The sequence below is a fragment of the Entelurus aequoreus genome, linkage group LG10 (assembly GCF_033978785.1).
Source record: "Entelurus aequoreus isolate RoL-2023_Sb linkage group LG10, RoL_Eaeq_v1.1, whole genome shotgun sequence".
NCBI classification, from domain to species: Eukaryota; Metazoa; Chordata; class Actinopteri; order Syngnathiformes; family Syngnathidae; genus Entelurus; species Entelurus aequoreus.
In genome coordinates, this window is record NC_084740.1 from 57,739,613 (window position 1) to 57,756,727 (window position 17,115).

The 17,115-nt window shown below is 41.8% G+C and overlaps 1 protein-coding gene across 1 annotated transcript in view; it reads left to right on the forward strand.

Annotated features, from left to right (window-relative positions):
• Positions 1-17,115, forward strand: part of LOC133658836 (proprotein convertase subtilisin/kexin type 5) — a 68,010-nt gene that overhangs the window by 38,792 nt on the left and 12,103 nt on the right. Inside the window, exons 9-12 of the mRNA XM_062061282.1 lie at positions 585-808; positions 886-1,128; positions 11,539-11,784; positions 16,371-16,566. Of these exons, the coding sequence (XP_061917266.1) occupies positions 585-808; positions 886-1,128; positions 11,539-11,784; positions 16,371-16,566 (909 nt within the window). The remainder of the gene's footprint in view (positions 1-584; positions 809-885; positions 1,129-11,538; positions 11,785-16,370; positions 16,567-17,115) is intronic.

A 17,115-nucleotide genomic window follows, 5' to 3' on the forward strand; every position in this document is an offset into this window, starting at 1 on the left:
CATAATAGTGAGAGTCCAGTCCATAGTGCATCTAACATAATAGTGTGAGAGTCCAGTCAATAGTGGATCTAACATAATAGTGTGAGAGTCCAGTCCATAGCGGATCTAACATAATAGTGAGAGTCCAGTCAATAGTGGGTCTAACATAATATTGTGAGAGTCCAGTCCATAGTGGATCTAACATAATAGTGAGAGTCCAGTCCATATTGGATCTAACATAATAGTGAGAGTCCAGTCCATAGTGGATCTAACATAATAGTGTCAGAGTCCAGTCCATAGTGGATCTAACATAATAGTGTGAGAGTCCAGTCCATAGTGGATCTAACATAATAATGAGAGTCCAGTCCATAGTGGGGCCAGTAGAAGACCATCCCGAGCGGAGACAAATGCTTCTAGGTAGCATCTCTAACTGTTACCAGGAGGGCATTCCAGAGTACTGGAGCCCCAATAAAAAACACTCTATAGCCCGCAGACTTTTTTTGGGCTCTGGGAATCACTAATAAGCCGGAGTTCTTTGAACGCAGATTCCTAATACAATATTGCTGTATTAAAAGCAATAACTGAGTGATCTGGTGTTCTTCCAGGGGTTACTTTGAGACAACAGAGGGGTCATGTGACGCCTGCGAGACTCCCTGCCTCACGTGCGACGCTGTCAGCACAAAGTGTCTGTCCTGCACTGACGGCCACTACTTGGAGGGCGGCGTGTGCACGCTCAACTGTTCACTGGGCACGTACCCTGCAGACGACGCCACCTGCAGACGCTGCCCCCCACATTGCGACGTCTGCGCCGATGACAGGACCTGTTACAGTAAGTGAGAAGGAAGAACATTCCCCTTAAGGTCATCCCAACGGAAAGTTCACCACTTCTCTCTCACAACCCTTTAGAATGTAGCTTCTTATACCTGATGCTAAATGGCGCATGTAAGGCTAATTGTCCAATGGGCTACTATGAGGACCTGGATGTGGGCCGCTGCGGTCTATGCCACCCCACCTGTGGCAGCTGTTCTGGACCTTTGGTAGACGACTGTGACAGCTGCTCCACATTCAGTCCCAAACTCTATAAGGGCACATGTTCAAAGGTGTGCCAGACTGGCACCTACTATGAGGATGCAGCTGCAGAGTGTCAAGGTGAGCCTTGTTGTGCTAGTTAAAACATGGTGTTGTTAGCAACCATGCTAATATTGTCAACACACACGTTAGTTAGGTCGTGTACGGCCTTTTCTGGACTCTCCAAAGTACAATTAGGTTGTTTTCTGGAAAATATACCTCAAAAGTCAAACACATCCAGACTGGATTACCTTTTTTTTTCCAGACATGCACTTATTAATTATATTAATGTGAAGTGAATTATATTTTCTATAGCACTTTTTCTCTAGTGACTCAAAGCGCTTTACAATGAGAAACCCATTATCTACAAAACCCAAAACCATTGAAGTTGGCACGTTGTGTAAATGGTAAATAAAAACAGAATACAATGATTTGCAAATCCTTTTCAACCTATGTTCTATTGAAAAGACTGCAAAGACAACATACTTAACGTTCAAACTAGTAAAATGTGTTATTTTTTGCAAATATTAGGTCATTTGGAATTTGATGCGTGCAACATGTTTCAAAAAAGCTTGCACAAGTGGCAGAAAAAACTGATAAAGTTGAGGAATGCTTATCGACCACTTATTTGGAACATTCCACAGGTGAACGGGCTAATTGGGAACAGGTGGGTGCCATGATTGGGTATAAAAGCAGCTTCCATGAAATGCTCAAACAAGGATGGGGCGAGGGTCACCACTTTGTCAACAAATGCGTGTGTCAGGTTTAAGCACCGAACTATCTATTAAACAGAACAAGAAGCAAGGAATCAGGCAGAGACAGAGTTCAATTTAGCTAATGAGGAGAACGCATGGAGCTGCACACTCAGTTACAGTCTCACCCTACGCTCTGAGGAACAGTCCATGTGTTCCTCTATTTATTCGGTGGAGGAGTTCCCTAGTTACATGCTGAGGCTGCTTCTAAAGGGAGGGGTCACACATTATGCGAGCAGCTCAGTAGGTACAATACGTGATTATTCAGAACGGAATGTGCTGGCCTTGACTGGCGTTATTGACTCATTCCGCATTAGTATGATGGAGACAAGGCTTGAATTGCTTTGCCAGTTGGCGACACACTGTCATGTTTATGATGATTTATTTCTTGAATACAAATATTATTATTCACTTCTCAGCAGTGAGACACTCACTTTCTTCCATAGCATAGTTGGAAAAATAAAATCCTTTTCATCGCTATGTAACCTGCCTTACTTCCTGTGTCGTATCCTCGATTAAATGAAACGACAGTTATAACTTGTGAAATCTAACTATAAACCATACTTGCCAACCCTCCCGATTTTTCCGGGAGACTCCCGAATTTCAGTGCCCCTCCCGAAAATCTCCCGGGGCTACCATTCTCCCGATTTTCACCCGGTCAACAATATTAAGGGTGTGCCGTGATGGCACTGCCTTTAGCGTCCTCTACAACCAGTCGACGCGTCCGCTTTTTCACCATACAAACAGTGTGCCGGCCCAGTCACATGTTGTGTACGGCTTCTGCAGATACACGTAAGTGACTGCAAGACATACTTGGTCAACAGCCATACAGGTCACACTGAGGGTGTCCGTATAAGCAACTTTAACACTGTTACAAATATGCGCCACACTGTGAACACACACCAAACAAGAATGACAAACACATTTCGGGAGAACATCCGCGCCGTAACACAACATAAACACAACAGAACAAATACCCAGAATCCCTTGCACCCAGAATCCCTTGCATCCCTAACTATCCCGGGCTACAATATACACCCCCGCTACCACCAAAACGTCGCTCTCCCCCACCCCTCAACCCCGCCCCACCACACCTCAACCCCCCCAATCTCCCGAATTCGAAGGTCTTAAGGTTGGCAAGTATGCTATAAACTAATGCCAGCGAGTTAGACCGGATGTTTTGGTCAAATCTTACGGGGTTCCCTGTGACATTTGCTACGCTAACTAATGGCGGCGATGCTTTTAACTCAAATTTTTGCTTGCAACTTAAAGCATAAAAATGAGCTTAAAACATTCTAAAGTTAAGGTATATTTACTTATATTTACAGTGGTATGACTACTATCAGTGTTAAAATGGTACTTCAACAATTTCCTGTACTCATAGGTGGATTAATGACCGGGCCTACCGGGCCCAGGCCCAGGGGGCCAGAGGCCCCAAGGGGCCAGGCCAACTTGGCCCCGCGGCCGCGACCCAAGCAAAACTACTTTTGCAAAAATAATAATCTTAAGCCCCAAGGGGCCAGGCCAACTTGGCCCCGCGGCCATGATCCATAGAGGGTAAGAGGCCCCAAGGGGCCAGGTCAACTTGGCCCCGCGGCCGCGACCCACAGAGGGCCAGAGGCCCCAAGGGGCCAGGCCAACATGGCCCCGCGGCCATGATCCATAGACGGTCAGAGGCCCCAAGGGGCCAGGCCAACTTGGCCCCGATCCATAGAGGGTCAGAGGCCCCAGGGGGCCAGGTCAACTTGGCCCCGCGGCCACGATCCATAGACGGTCAGAGGCCCCAAGGGGCCAGGCCAACTTGGCCCCGCGGCCACGACCCACAGAAGGCCAGAGGCCCCAAAGGGCCAGGCCAACTTGGCCCCGCGGCCGCAAGCCACAGAAGGCCAGAGGCCCCAAGGGGCCAGGTCAACTTGGCCCCGCGGCCACGATCCATAGAGGGTAAGAGGCCCCAAGGGGCCAGGTCAACTTGGCCCCGCGGCCGCGACCCACAGAGGGCCTGAGGTCCTAAGGGGTCAGGCCAACTTGGCCCCGCGGCCATGATCCATAGAGGGCCAGAGGCCCCGAGGGGTCAGGCCAACTTGGCCCCGATCCATAGAGGGTCAGAGGCCCCAAGGGGCCAGGCCAACTTGGCCCCGCGGCCACGACCCACAGAGGCCCCAAGGGGCCAGGCAAAATTGGCCCCGCGGCCATGATCCACAGAGGGCCAGAGGCTCTCAATCATTATTATCAAAGCTAATTCTCAAATTGGATGGATCACACAACCTCACTCACATATTCTTTATCAATTATTAAAGGTTGTTTCTGAATTTTGATCACAGAACTTAATGCAAATATTCTTGATTGATTGACAAAGCTCATTCTCAAATTTTGATTACACAACCTTACTCTGACAAATTATCATTATCAAAAAGCTCTATCTCGAATTTGGATCACAGAATCTCACTCAAGTATTCTTAGCTGTGCCCCTCCCCCATCAAGTCTTTCATAAACCGGTCTGTTCTTTTAGAATCTCCTCATTTGGTATTTTGAACTCGTGAGAGACTGCTCAAAATTTGGTTTCCTTTCCCTCAGTTCAGACTCAGAGATAATTTGAAATCATTCAACAAGAAGTTTAACGCGCGCACACACACACACACACACACTTGAGTTGAGCATTACTTGGAAATTCTTATATTTTCCATTTTGCTGTTATTATCAGCATCTTCCCATTTTGTCCTTTTCTTTCGAGAAAGTTTACAGTCTGACATTTGTCACTGCTGTCAGTTAATAACTTTTTGGTCTTTGACCCATTTTGTCATTTTCTCGATTCGATCGTCACTGACCACTCTCTCCTGTCTGGCAGACATCGTTGCTGCCATCATAGCTAGCAAGCTGCCTGCAGCGGGTCATCCCTATGTTCCCCGTCCCTATGTTACCCGGGTCCTATGTTCCCCTCTACCGGGGAACTAAGGACCCTTTTTAAAAAAAAGGGTTCTATGTTCCCCGCTGCGGGGAACGTACAACACTTTTTCCAGAAAAGGGTTCTATGTTCCCCGCTGCTTCCAATGCGCGACTAAGTAAGACGCACGCAGACACGCATGACAGAGACGCGTTTAAGTTGTCGAAGGAAGGAAGTTCGCGTTTGAGTTGCTCTATCTGCTGCCGCACGCCCTGTGACAGGTTAGGTTTAGGGATGGTTTTGGTCAGGGCACAATTTCGCCAAAAAAGTGCTCCACAACGCCCTGTGACAGGTTAGGTTTAGGGATAGTTTTGGTCAGGGCACAATTTCGCCAAAAAAAAGTGCTCCACAACGCCCTGTGACAGGTTAGGTTTAGGGATGGTTTTGGTCAGGGCACAATTTCGCAATTTCGCCAGATACAATGCAGGGAACATAGGACCCTTTTTTAGAAAAAGGGTCCTAAGTTCCCCGGTCGCATACAAAGACCCAGGAACAACCGGGGAACATAGGACCCGGGGAACATAGGACCCGGGGAACATAGGCACGCTCCCGCCTGCAGATAGCAACATTTTGGTGTCCTTTGGGAAAATATTTAGAAAGAAGACAAAAGTACACACAGTTGTACAACTATTATCTTTATGATCTTTTTTTTGTTAGTTTCTCTGTTACTGTGTGTGGCCAATTAAGCGACTTTTGGCCATACCTGGCTGGTGACATTTAGCGACTTTCTGGTTGATGTTAAGATTAATAATAGCAACAGTTCTCTTCATCTTAATGCAATTTATTGTGTCTGTCTCTCCACATTTTGCCATTAGGTACTTTGAGCTCTTGTTGGTCAGTCACTCTAAGGTACATTGTTGCTGCCATCATAGCTAGCAAGCTGCCTGCAGATAGCGACATTTTGGTGTCCTTTGAGAAATATTAAGAAAGAAGACAAAAGTACAAGACATTGTACGATTACTATCTTTTTAAAATTATTTGTTTCACTGTGTGATTGACCGACTTTGCCGCTAGATTTCGCGTCTTTTGGCCATACCTGGCTAGCGACTAAAAACATCATTTAGCGACTTTTTGGTTGTGAAGATAAGTGGTAAAAGCAGATCTTCCTGTTGGTCTTCCCACATTTTGCCATTTGGTACTTTGCACTCTTCTTGGTCACTCCAAGGCATTTGTCCCTGCCTTCAGCTAGTCACTTGGCTCTTTTGGAATATATTTCACTGTAATTGTCTCTCTCTCTCTCTTTCTCCTCAGTACAAATCAGCCTGTTCCCTTGCCATTCATCACTGACCACTCTGCTCTCCTGTCTGTCAGACATTATTGCTGCTTGCAGATAGCTTGGGGTCCTTAGAGAAAATATCAGAAGAGAAAAGTACACAATTATCTTAATTATCTTTTTTATTCAGTCAGTCCTTCAGTGAGTCCCAGTGTGTTGGCGATTAAGCAACGTTGGCATTCAATTAGCGACTTTTGGCCATACATGGCTGGCGACTCAAAAAACTAGAAAAAAAGTACAAAAAGTTGTACAATTAATATCTTTATTATCCTTAATTCCCCTGAATCCTAGAGTGTGTTGCAATTAAGCAACTTTGCTGCTAGGTTTAGCGACTCTTGTTTTGGGCATACCTGGCTAGCGACTACAAACATTATTCAGCAACTTTTTGGCTGTTAAGATTAACGTTAATAAATTAAATCCTAATACAATTTATTGTGTTGGTCTCGCCATCTTGCTATTAGGTACTTTGAATTCTTGTTGGTCTCTGCTAAGGTATCTGGCTGTTGTCTTTGCCTTCAGTTAGTCACTTGGCTCTGGAATATATTTAACTGTACTTGGCTCTCTCTTTCTCCTCAGTACAAATCAGTCTGTTCCCTTGCCATTTAGACATTTTCTTGATTGGATCATCACTGACCACTCTGCTCTCCTGCTGTCTATCAGACATTGTTGCTCCCATCATAGCTAGCAAGCTGCCTTGGTGTCCTTTGTGAAAATATTTAGATAGAAGACTAAAGTGCACAAAGGTGTACAATTATTATCTTTTCAAAATATTTGTTTCACTGTCAGTGTGATTGACCGACTTTGCCGCTAGATTTCGCGTCTTTTGGCCATACCTGGCTAGCGACTGAAAACATCATTTAGCAACTTTTTGGTTGTGAAGATAAGAGGTAAAAGCAGATCTGCCTGTTGGTCTTTCCACATTTTGCCATTTGGTACTTTGCACTCTTGTTGGTCACTCCAAGGCATTTGTCCCTGCCTTCAGCTAGTCACTTGGCTCTTTTGGAATATATTTCACTGTAATTGGCTCTCTCTCTCTTTCTCCTCAGTACAAATCAGTCTGTTCCCTTGCCATTTAGACATTTTCTTGATTCGATCATCACTGACCACTCTGCTCTCCTGCTGTCTATCAGACGAATCAGTTGATTCTCTGCTCTCAATTGTCTATGCTAGTAAGCTGTTATTCTCTGCTTTGGAGTGTTGATGCTGGGTTGCTAGTTTTCTAAATCACCTCACACACTTGAAGGAAGCAGCACCGATCATAAACACACAAACAAACTCACACACACACACACACACACACACACACACACACACACACACACACACATAGTTGGTTTATCTGTTGTGATAGGCAAAGAGCCAATGTGCAAAGAAAGAAGGGAAATATGGATCATAAACGTTTAAGTGGAGGAGCTAGAAAAAAAATTCAGCAAGAAAAGAAAAAAAAGGAATCAGTTTTACTTGAGAGTGTTCCAAATATCTCCAGCTTCTTCAGTACAAAGACATCTGCTGAAAGCAATTCTATAAATGCTACTGCAAATTCAGCTAAGGTTAGCAATGCACCTGAGCTAGCATGTAGCTCCCAAGATCCTGAGACCACTACAAGTGTAGACACTGAACCAAATGCTTCTGATGCTTATGATTCAACCAATTCAGCAGTAGCCAGTTGCTCGGATGAATGTGAGGTCACTGCACCTCTGGACAGCATAGAAAATGAGCTGAATCTTTCTTCAACACCATCTACAGTGACAACTCTACCTAGTGATCCCGCTAAATGGGCTGAGACCCTCACTGAGTCAATGAAGGAAGTTCTTATTCAAAGAGGTGCAAAATCATTTCACAACCGTCACAGCCATTATCCAGCTTCTGTGAGGAACAGTGGGCTAGGAGGCAAAACCCGATGCCTAAACAATGAACATTTTACTTCACACTTGCCCAATGGACAACGAGTACAAAGAGAGTGGCTGATGTACTCTCCCTCTACTGGTAATGTTTACTGCTTTGCATGCAAACTGTTTTCCCCAAAAACGCATTCTTTTGTGACAGGCTATTGTGATTGGAAACACTCAGAAAGATTTGGTGAACATGAGCGAAGTGCTGAGCACATAACCTGCATGCAAGCAGTCTTGAACCGCGCCAAAGGTGCCACAGTTGATGCAGACCTGTTCAAACAGTTTCAGGCAGAGAGCAGCTATTGGAGGCAGGTGTTACAAAGAGTTGTTGCAGTCATTAAATTCCTTGCAGAAAGGGGCCTTGCATTTAGGGGTAAAAATGAATCGTTAGGGTCTCCTCTCAATGGGAACTACCTTGGTATTCTGGAGGTCCTGGCTGAATTTGATCCCTTTCTAAAGGATCACATCAGAAAGTTTGGGCAGATGGGTCGAGGTAATACCTCATATCTGTCCTCCACCATTTGTGAGGAATTCATTGAATTGATGGGTGCAAAAACCAAACAGGCTATAGCAGATGAACTGCAAGCAAGCAAATACTACTCTATCATTGTGGATTCAACCCCAGATTTATCTCATGTGGACCAATTGACATTCATATTCCGTTTTGTTAGCAAAGAGGGCAGTGTTGTTGAACGCTTTGTGGGTTTTGAGCCCATTACTAGCCATACAGGTGAAAGTTTGGCTAACTGTGTCATGTCTGTGTTGGAAAATCTAGGGTTAGAGCTGTCAAATTGCAGGGGGCAGGCTTATGATAATGCCAGCAACATGTCAGGGAGGTATAATGGGTTGCAGGCTCACTTAAAGAAAAGCAACCCATTAATACACTATATTCCATGTGCAGCTCACTCTTTGAATTTGGTGGGAGTCAACAGCATTGACAGATGTGGAAATGAAGTCTCTAAGTATTTTGACTTGATTCAGTCTATTTACAACTTCACAACTGCATCCACACACCGATGGGACAGGGTATTTGGCAATTCCAACATAGATCTCACACTTAAAGCTTTATCCAACACGCGTTGGAGTTGCCGTGCAGAATCTACCAAAGCACTGTGGCAGAACTACAGTAAAATAAAAGCAGCACTACAGGTTATTTCCACTGATGACACAGAGAAACGAGACACACGAACTGAAGCTGACAGTCTAGTGCGGAAGCTGGATTCACTTGAGATGGCCTTCATGGCAGGCTTTTGGGACACTGTTCTGTCCAGATTTCAGGCCACAAGTCTGCAACTTCAAAAAGCAGACATGGACCTTGGTACAGCAGTTAGATTGCTGGAATCTCTGCGCACCTTTGTTCTCTCCCAAAGAGATCTATTTGATCATTTTGAGCAGAAAGCCTTAAACATGTTGGGTGGCACCCCATCTTACAGGGCTGAACGGACGAGGAAACGTAAAAAGTTTGCTGATGAATCAGCATCCCCAGATGTTGTGCTTGAGGGAAGGCAACTGTTTCAAATAGAGACATTTATTGCCTCTATTGATCAACTGAGTTCAAGCCTTAATCACCGTCTGGAGGCCTACAAACATCTGAACAATTTGTTCAGTGTCCTTTTCTCTTTGGATACAGAGTCCAATGCTTCAGTCCTTCACAAGGCCAAGATTCTCACTGAATCATACCCATCTGACCTCAATGAAAGTCTTGGACAGGAGCTTATACAGTTCAAATCTTTTATACAGCTCAACAACACTGATGAGGAGAGGACCCCTTCAGGACTGCTCAAAACAATAATACATTTTGGACTACAGCCTACGTTTCCTAATACATACATTGCGCTACAGATTTTTCTCACTCTACCGGTCAGTAACTGTGAGGGAGAACGCTCATTCTCTCTTTTGTCAAGAGTAAAAAATGAGCTGCGCACAAGAATGACTCAGAAAAGATTAAATGCGTTATCTCTAATGGCAATTGAGAGTGAGCTGACAAGAGAGTTGGACTTCAATGATGTGGTGGATGATTTTGCAAAATTGAAAGCACGAAAGAAACCCCTTGCTTAAAGGTGCACTGTGTAAGATTTTTAGGTTATTTCCAGAATTCACCCATTCACTAATGTTAGGCTACCTGTTTTCATGAATACTTACCACCACCATAAAATTCTAAGTATCCATTATGACTTGGAGAATTGCACTTTTGCCATTTCTGGGAAGTGTCACCTGGATTGTGAAGATAGGATTGACTTTAGGCAGAAGCTTGGTGCTTTCTCTGGCAAACTGAACCTCAAGCTTCATTCTCTGCAGCTTTGCATTCTTGTGCAGACTTTCATCCACAAGGAACTTTTCAACTTCCCCACTATCGTGAAGGGGCCATCAAAAGATTTCAGTGTGTCCAGCATGTCTAGTCTCTTACTCTCCTTTCTTTGAGCCATCTCTTGTTTCTCATCTGCCCTACTCTCGAATTTTGCCTTCATGAATTTACTCCAGTTGAGTTCAACCTCCCTTTTTGCTTGTGCTGCTGCCTTGAAACCTCTGAAGCTCCTGGCTCTTCTGTAAAATTATTGACCTATTGACTGCGTTCAGTGTGCCCAACTTCTTCAGTTTGTAGTCCACCTTGCCACATTGTCTCTCCATCCCAATGTTGTGCACAGGGGTGCCATCAATGTTACTAGCCTGTTCACTGACAGGGTCCATTGGGAAGGTCTCCTCATCCATCCTCTGCCTGGCCAGGACAGTCTTCAGATGGGGCAGCATGAGATCTGTCAGCTGCTTCACTTCATCCAAGTATTCGGCAGCCACGTCTGACACTGAGTTCAGGACATGTCCAGTGCCTGTCCAGCCACTATAGCATTCTTGGAAATGGGCTATCTTGACCTGCATGCAGCCCTTGTACCATGAACTGGCCTACACCTTTCTTTGTGGTGCTCTCCGATGCATGTTATCATTTTACCTTTCTCCTTCTCCTCAAGCTTAACCACAAATAGATACAGACTTTGAGCCTCAATTTGCTGCACAGCTGCCGTTATGCCAATGTGTTTTCCTAAGATATTATTTTATTTTTAATGATAGAAGGGAGGAAAAGGGGGCAAAAATCATGTCCGATTTAGTTTTTTGGGTGGGTTGGGGGGTTTATTTCATGATAGCTACCAACTTCCAATACATAATATCTCTCAAATGACCCAATGCACCATCACTGAAGTGGGCGTAATCATTTTCAAAAATGTTTATTTTTAGGCCATTTATCCCCTCCCCCTGTGTCTGTGTGAAACCTGTGCTTGTCAGTGTCTGTGTGGTATACCTAATAGTGTGTGTGCAGTATGTGCACTCTTCTGTACAGTACAGTGTGCATGTCTGTTCACAGTATACAGTATTTCTTGCATAGTGCGTGCGTGTGTGTGCGCCCACACGCGCGGGGGGTTGAGGGGCCAAGACCATGTCAGGCCCAGGGGGCCAAAATTTCTTAATCCGCCCCTGCCTGTACTGTTATTAAAAACGTTGTGATGGCAGAAGTTAATACACACAGTCACATTATAATAGAACCTTTGACAATCTAATAAATGGATTTAGTGATGCAGCTTTTATACTAGTTGTTTAAAGAAATGCATATGCTGCTGAATGACGATGACGGATTATGTGCAGAGTGCCATCAGACTTGCACAAGCTGCTCCGGACCAGACCCGAACCAGTGCACCCAGTGTGAACGGGGCCTGGTGCTGGACCCGAACACACTCCTATGTGGGGTGACCGGTGATAGCGACTGCCCCCCAAAGACCTTCCTGCACGACGACCAGTTCACATGCATAGGCTGCCATCGCCACTGCTACTCCTGCGAAGGGCCTGGCAGCCATGAGTGTCTCACTTGTGCGGTCCCAACATACCTTCACAGTGAGTTCCTACTTGTGTTCTTCTTTTTGGGATTTAAAAGGAATTAGATATACAGTACATATATAACATACCTTCACAGTGAGTTCCTACTTATGTTCTTCTTTTTGGGATTTAAAAGGAATTAGATATACATATATGTGTATATGTCTGTGTGTGTGTGTATTGTATATATATATATATATATATATATATATATATATATATATATATATATATATATATATATATATATATATATATATATATATATATATATATATATATATATAATACACATATACACACATATATATATATATATATATATATATATATATATATATATATATATATATATATATATATATATATATATATATATATATATATATATATACACTACCGTTCAAAAGTTTGGGGTCACATTGAAATGTCCTTATTTTTGAAGGAAAAGCACTGTACTTTTCAATGAAGATAACTTTAAACTAGTCTTAAATTTACAGAAATACACTCTATACATTGCTAATGTTGTAAATGACTATTCTAGCTGCAAATGTCTGCTTTTTGGTGCAATATCTACATAGGTGTATACAGGCCCATTTCCAGCAACTATCACTCCAGTGTTCTAATGGTACAATGTGTTTGCTCATTGGCCCAGAAGGCTAATTGATTATTAGAAAACCCTTGTGCAATCATGTTCACACATCTGAAAACAGTTTAGCTCGTTACAGAAGCTACAAAACTGACCTTCCTTTGAGCAGATTGAGTTTCTGGAGCATCACATTTGTGAGGTCAATTAAACGCTCAAAATGGCCAGAAAAAGAGAACTTTCATCTGAAACTCGACAGTCTATTCTTGTTCTTAGAAATGAAGGCTATTCCACAAAATTGTTTGGGTGGCCCCAAACTTTTGAACGGTAGTGTATATATATATATATATATATATATATATATATATATATATATATATATATATATATATATATATATATATATATATATATATATATATATATATATATATACAGTATATATATATTTAATACACACACACACAGACATATACACACATATGTATATGTATAACATATACATTACATATAACTATATATATATGAACATATAGACATATATATAAATACACATACACATATGCAAATAAATATAATGTATATATGTGTGAATATGTATGCATACATATATTTGTGTGAATATATGCGTGTGTATATGTGTGTATATCAATATATATATGTGTGTATGTATAAATGTATATGTGTGTATGTATGTGAGTTAACATACGTGTGTATATATACAGTGTGTATTATCTATTTTTTTATTCACAAAAATCAGAAAATGTGAATCAATATAATAAAGGAAAATAGAACAACCCAACTCAAACCCAGCTTTACAATACTTAAGATATACATTTACAGCGCATTTGAGAAGACTACAAATACAATACTTAGTTTTGAATTAACAATAGCAATAACAACAATAGCGTTGATAGCATTCTTGCACTCCTCTCCAACAGTCAATCCATCCTGGACTATCATAACACAGTCAAACATGTCATAAAGTCATGCACAGCCAGTTATCTGGAAATCAATGTCAATAAAACCGAAGAAATATGGTTCAACCCCCCCTCACCTCAGCACCCCATCATCATAAACAAACAACCAGTTAAAACAATTGACACTTTTAAATACCTGGGCGTAACCTTGGACAATAAACTCACCTTTGATCAACACACCACAGACATTCTAAAAAGAAGTCAACAAAGACTGTCAGCCATCCGTAAACTTAAAGGACTACACGTTGCACCTCACCTCCTGTTGTTACTTTACCAAAGCAATGTTCAACCCATCCTTATGTGCTGTTCCACATGTTTTTTCACTATGCTTTCTGTAACCAACCGGACCAAACTCACACGCATTACAAACATAGCAGCTAAAATCATCGGCCTACCCACACCCAACATTTCAGATCTAAACCACAGGTCCATCATAAGACTGGCAAACACGATAGTCCAGGATATGACTCACCCACTACACCAGGGGTCGGCAACCCGCGGCTCCGGAGCCGCATGCGGCTCCTTGACCACTCTGATGCGGCTCAGCTACATACATGCCGACCCCCCCGATTTTCCCAGGAGATTTATGGATCTCAGTGTCCCTCATAGAATACTCCCAGGTTAAAAGTAATCCTATTTACACTCTAATTACTAAATAAAGGGCATGCCCTAATTGCACTGCAGTAATTGTTCTCTATAGCATTTACATACAGCGTGCCAGTCCAGCCACATGTTGCATGTTGTTATTACTTGCACACACAGGAGACAGCAAAGCATACTTAGTCATCAGCCACACAGCTTACACTGACGGTAGCCGTATCAAACAACTTTAACATTGTTACGTTACAAATATGCGCCACACTGTGAACCCACACCAAAAAAGAATGAAAAACACATTTCTGGAGAACATCCCACCGTAACACAACATAAACACAACACAACCATTACCCAGAATCCCATGCAGCCCTAACTCTTCCGGTCTACATTATACACCCCCGCTACCACCAAATCCCCCCACACATCAACATTTTTGTTATTTTTGTTCGTGATGTGTAATGTCTATTGGTTAAATGTACGGCAGTGAAAATTAATTCCCCAACGGGGACCAATAAATCTAAATCTAAATCCAATCGATAATAGTGATTAAAAACATCAAACAAAAACAAACAAAATCAATTACAATGACAGAAACAATATGTATTATTATTATTATTATTACTTATAATTTCCATCACCATCACAGCCATGAATCATAAATACAGTAACAACAGTCACACTTGCATTGTAACTCATAAACTTGAAAACCACACTAGCCATTATTCACCACAAATAATACAAATTATATTTCAAGGTTATTTATTAGTTTAAAAAAATGCATATAATAGATCCCATATTTCAAGATATTACAAATCATTAACGCATTTAAATGCTATTTTTCCTACTAGCTTGAGTACACCAGGCATTATGAGATTCATGTTTTCAGTATATTGTTTTTTTTATGAAGCATGTTGACAAAAATATTGTTTTATTCTTTCACAACACATTAATAAAGTATAAGTAAATGATTATATATATATATATATATATATATATATATATATATATATATATATATATATATATATATATATATATATATATATATATATATATATATATATATATATATATATATATATATATATATATATATATATATATATTAAATAAAGTAATTAGATATTGTTAGTGGAGGTTGGTGATGAGTCACGCATCCCATAGTTGACAGCCTGTTTCACTTCTTTAAATCAGTGTTTTTCAACCTTTTTTGAGCCAAGGCACAGTTTTTGCGTTGAAAAAATGCGGAGGCACACCACCAGCAGAAATCATTAAAAAACCAAACTCAGTTGACAGTAAAAAATCGTTGTCGCAATTGTTGGATATGACTTCCGAAAGGGACAAGCGGTAGAAAATGGATGGATGGATGGACTTTAAACCATAACCAAGCATGCATCAATAAAGCTCTTGTCTCAAAGTAGGTGTACTGTCACCACCTGTCACATCACACCCTTACTTATTTGGAGTTTTTTGCTGTTTTCCTGTGTGTAGTGTTTTAGTTCTTGTCTTGCGCTCCTAATTTGGTGGCTTTTTCTCTTTTTTTGGTATTTTCCTGTAGCAGTTTCATGTCTTCCTTTGAGCGATATTTCCCGCATCTACTTTGTTTTAGCAATCAAGAATATTTCAGTTGTTTTTATCCTTCTTTGTGGGGACATTGTTGATTGTCATGTCATGTTCAGATGTACATTGTGGACGCCATCTTTGCTCCACTGTAAGTCTTTGCTGTTGTCCAGCGTTCTGTTTTTGTTTACTTTGTAGCCAGTTCAGTTTTAGTTTCGTTCTGCATAGCCTTCCCTAAGCTTCAATGCCTTTTCTTAGGGGCACACACCTTTTGTTTATTTTTGGTTTAAGCATTAGACACCTTTTTTACCTGCACGCTGCCTCTAGATGTTTCCGACATCTACAAAGCAATTAGCTACCTGCTGCCACCTACTGATATGGAAGAGTATTACACGGTTACTCTGCCGAGCTCTAGACAGCACCGACACTCAACAACAACACATCATTTTCAGACTATAGAACGTGACAAGCGGTAGAAAATGGATGGATGGATGGATGGATTTACTGGTTTGCAAAAAAATATTTTTAACCCAAATAGGTGAAATGAGATCATCTCCCACGGCACACCAGACTGTATCTCATGGCACACAGGTTGAAAAACACTGCTTTACACAGCAATATATAAGTTGAGTGAACACTGCCTCTGCTGGTTGATGCCAATATTGGCATATTTTTGGGATCTTGTAATACTCTTGTAAGATCTATATTTTGCATAACAATTTATTGTCAATGACGTCATCAACTGGCCTAATTCATCTGCAGCATAATTACTGGTGTATAAGAATCTCACATTCTATTGAAAATGTGAGAACTGTAAAGAACTAGCGTTGAGTACAGCACAAAAAAAAGAAGTGTGTATGCATTAATTTGTGTATTTGCAGACAGGACTTGCGTGAACGAGTGTCCAGCTGGCACGTACACGACGAGGCAGGAGGCAGACGGAACCCAGCTGGGGTTCTGTTTACCGTGTGACCGCGTATGCGCCACCTGTACAGGGGTGTCGCCCAAAGACTGCCTGGCGTGTGCACCCGGATACTTACACCTCCTTCATCTGTGTGTCAGCCATTGTCCTACCGGGTATGATTGCCTTGCCATCATTTCCCATTGTGTGGACTTTGTGTAGAGACGTACAGTAAGCTCTTTATAGTTTCTGTTTGCTTTCTCCTTCCTGGAATTGATTCATGGACGTTACTTTCTTAGGATAGATAGATAGATAGATGAATCAACAATAGCACATTATGACCATAATCCTACTAACATTCAACCCCATAGGTCCAGGTCCTTTTGAGATCTAGTGTAACAAGTTTCTTGGCATTTTTAATTATTATTAGCACACAGTTTTGCAGTAGAGTAGAACTGCGTGTAGCTAAATAAGGTACAGTAGTCACTGCAAACAACAACAATAATAAATGTATCGTTAAATGAATACTCTCTCATTAGAGGGGACCTATTATGATTATAGTCTACATTTGAAACACTCCCTCGTGGCTTAGATCAGGGGTTCGTAACCTTTTTTATCTCGAGGCCCAAATTTTCCACTAAAGAGGGGCACGGTACCCACTCAAAAATTAACACTGAATTAGTAATCTTACTCTTTATTTTTCAATCAATCATCAATCAATGTTT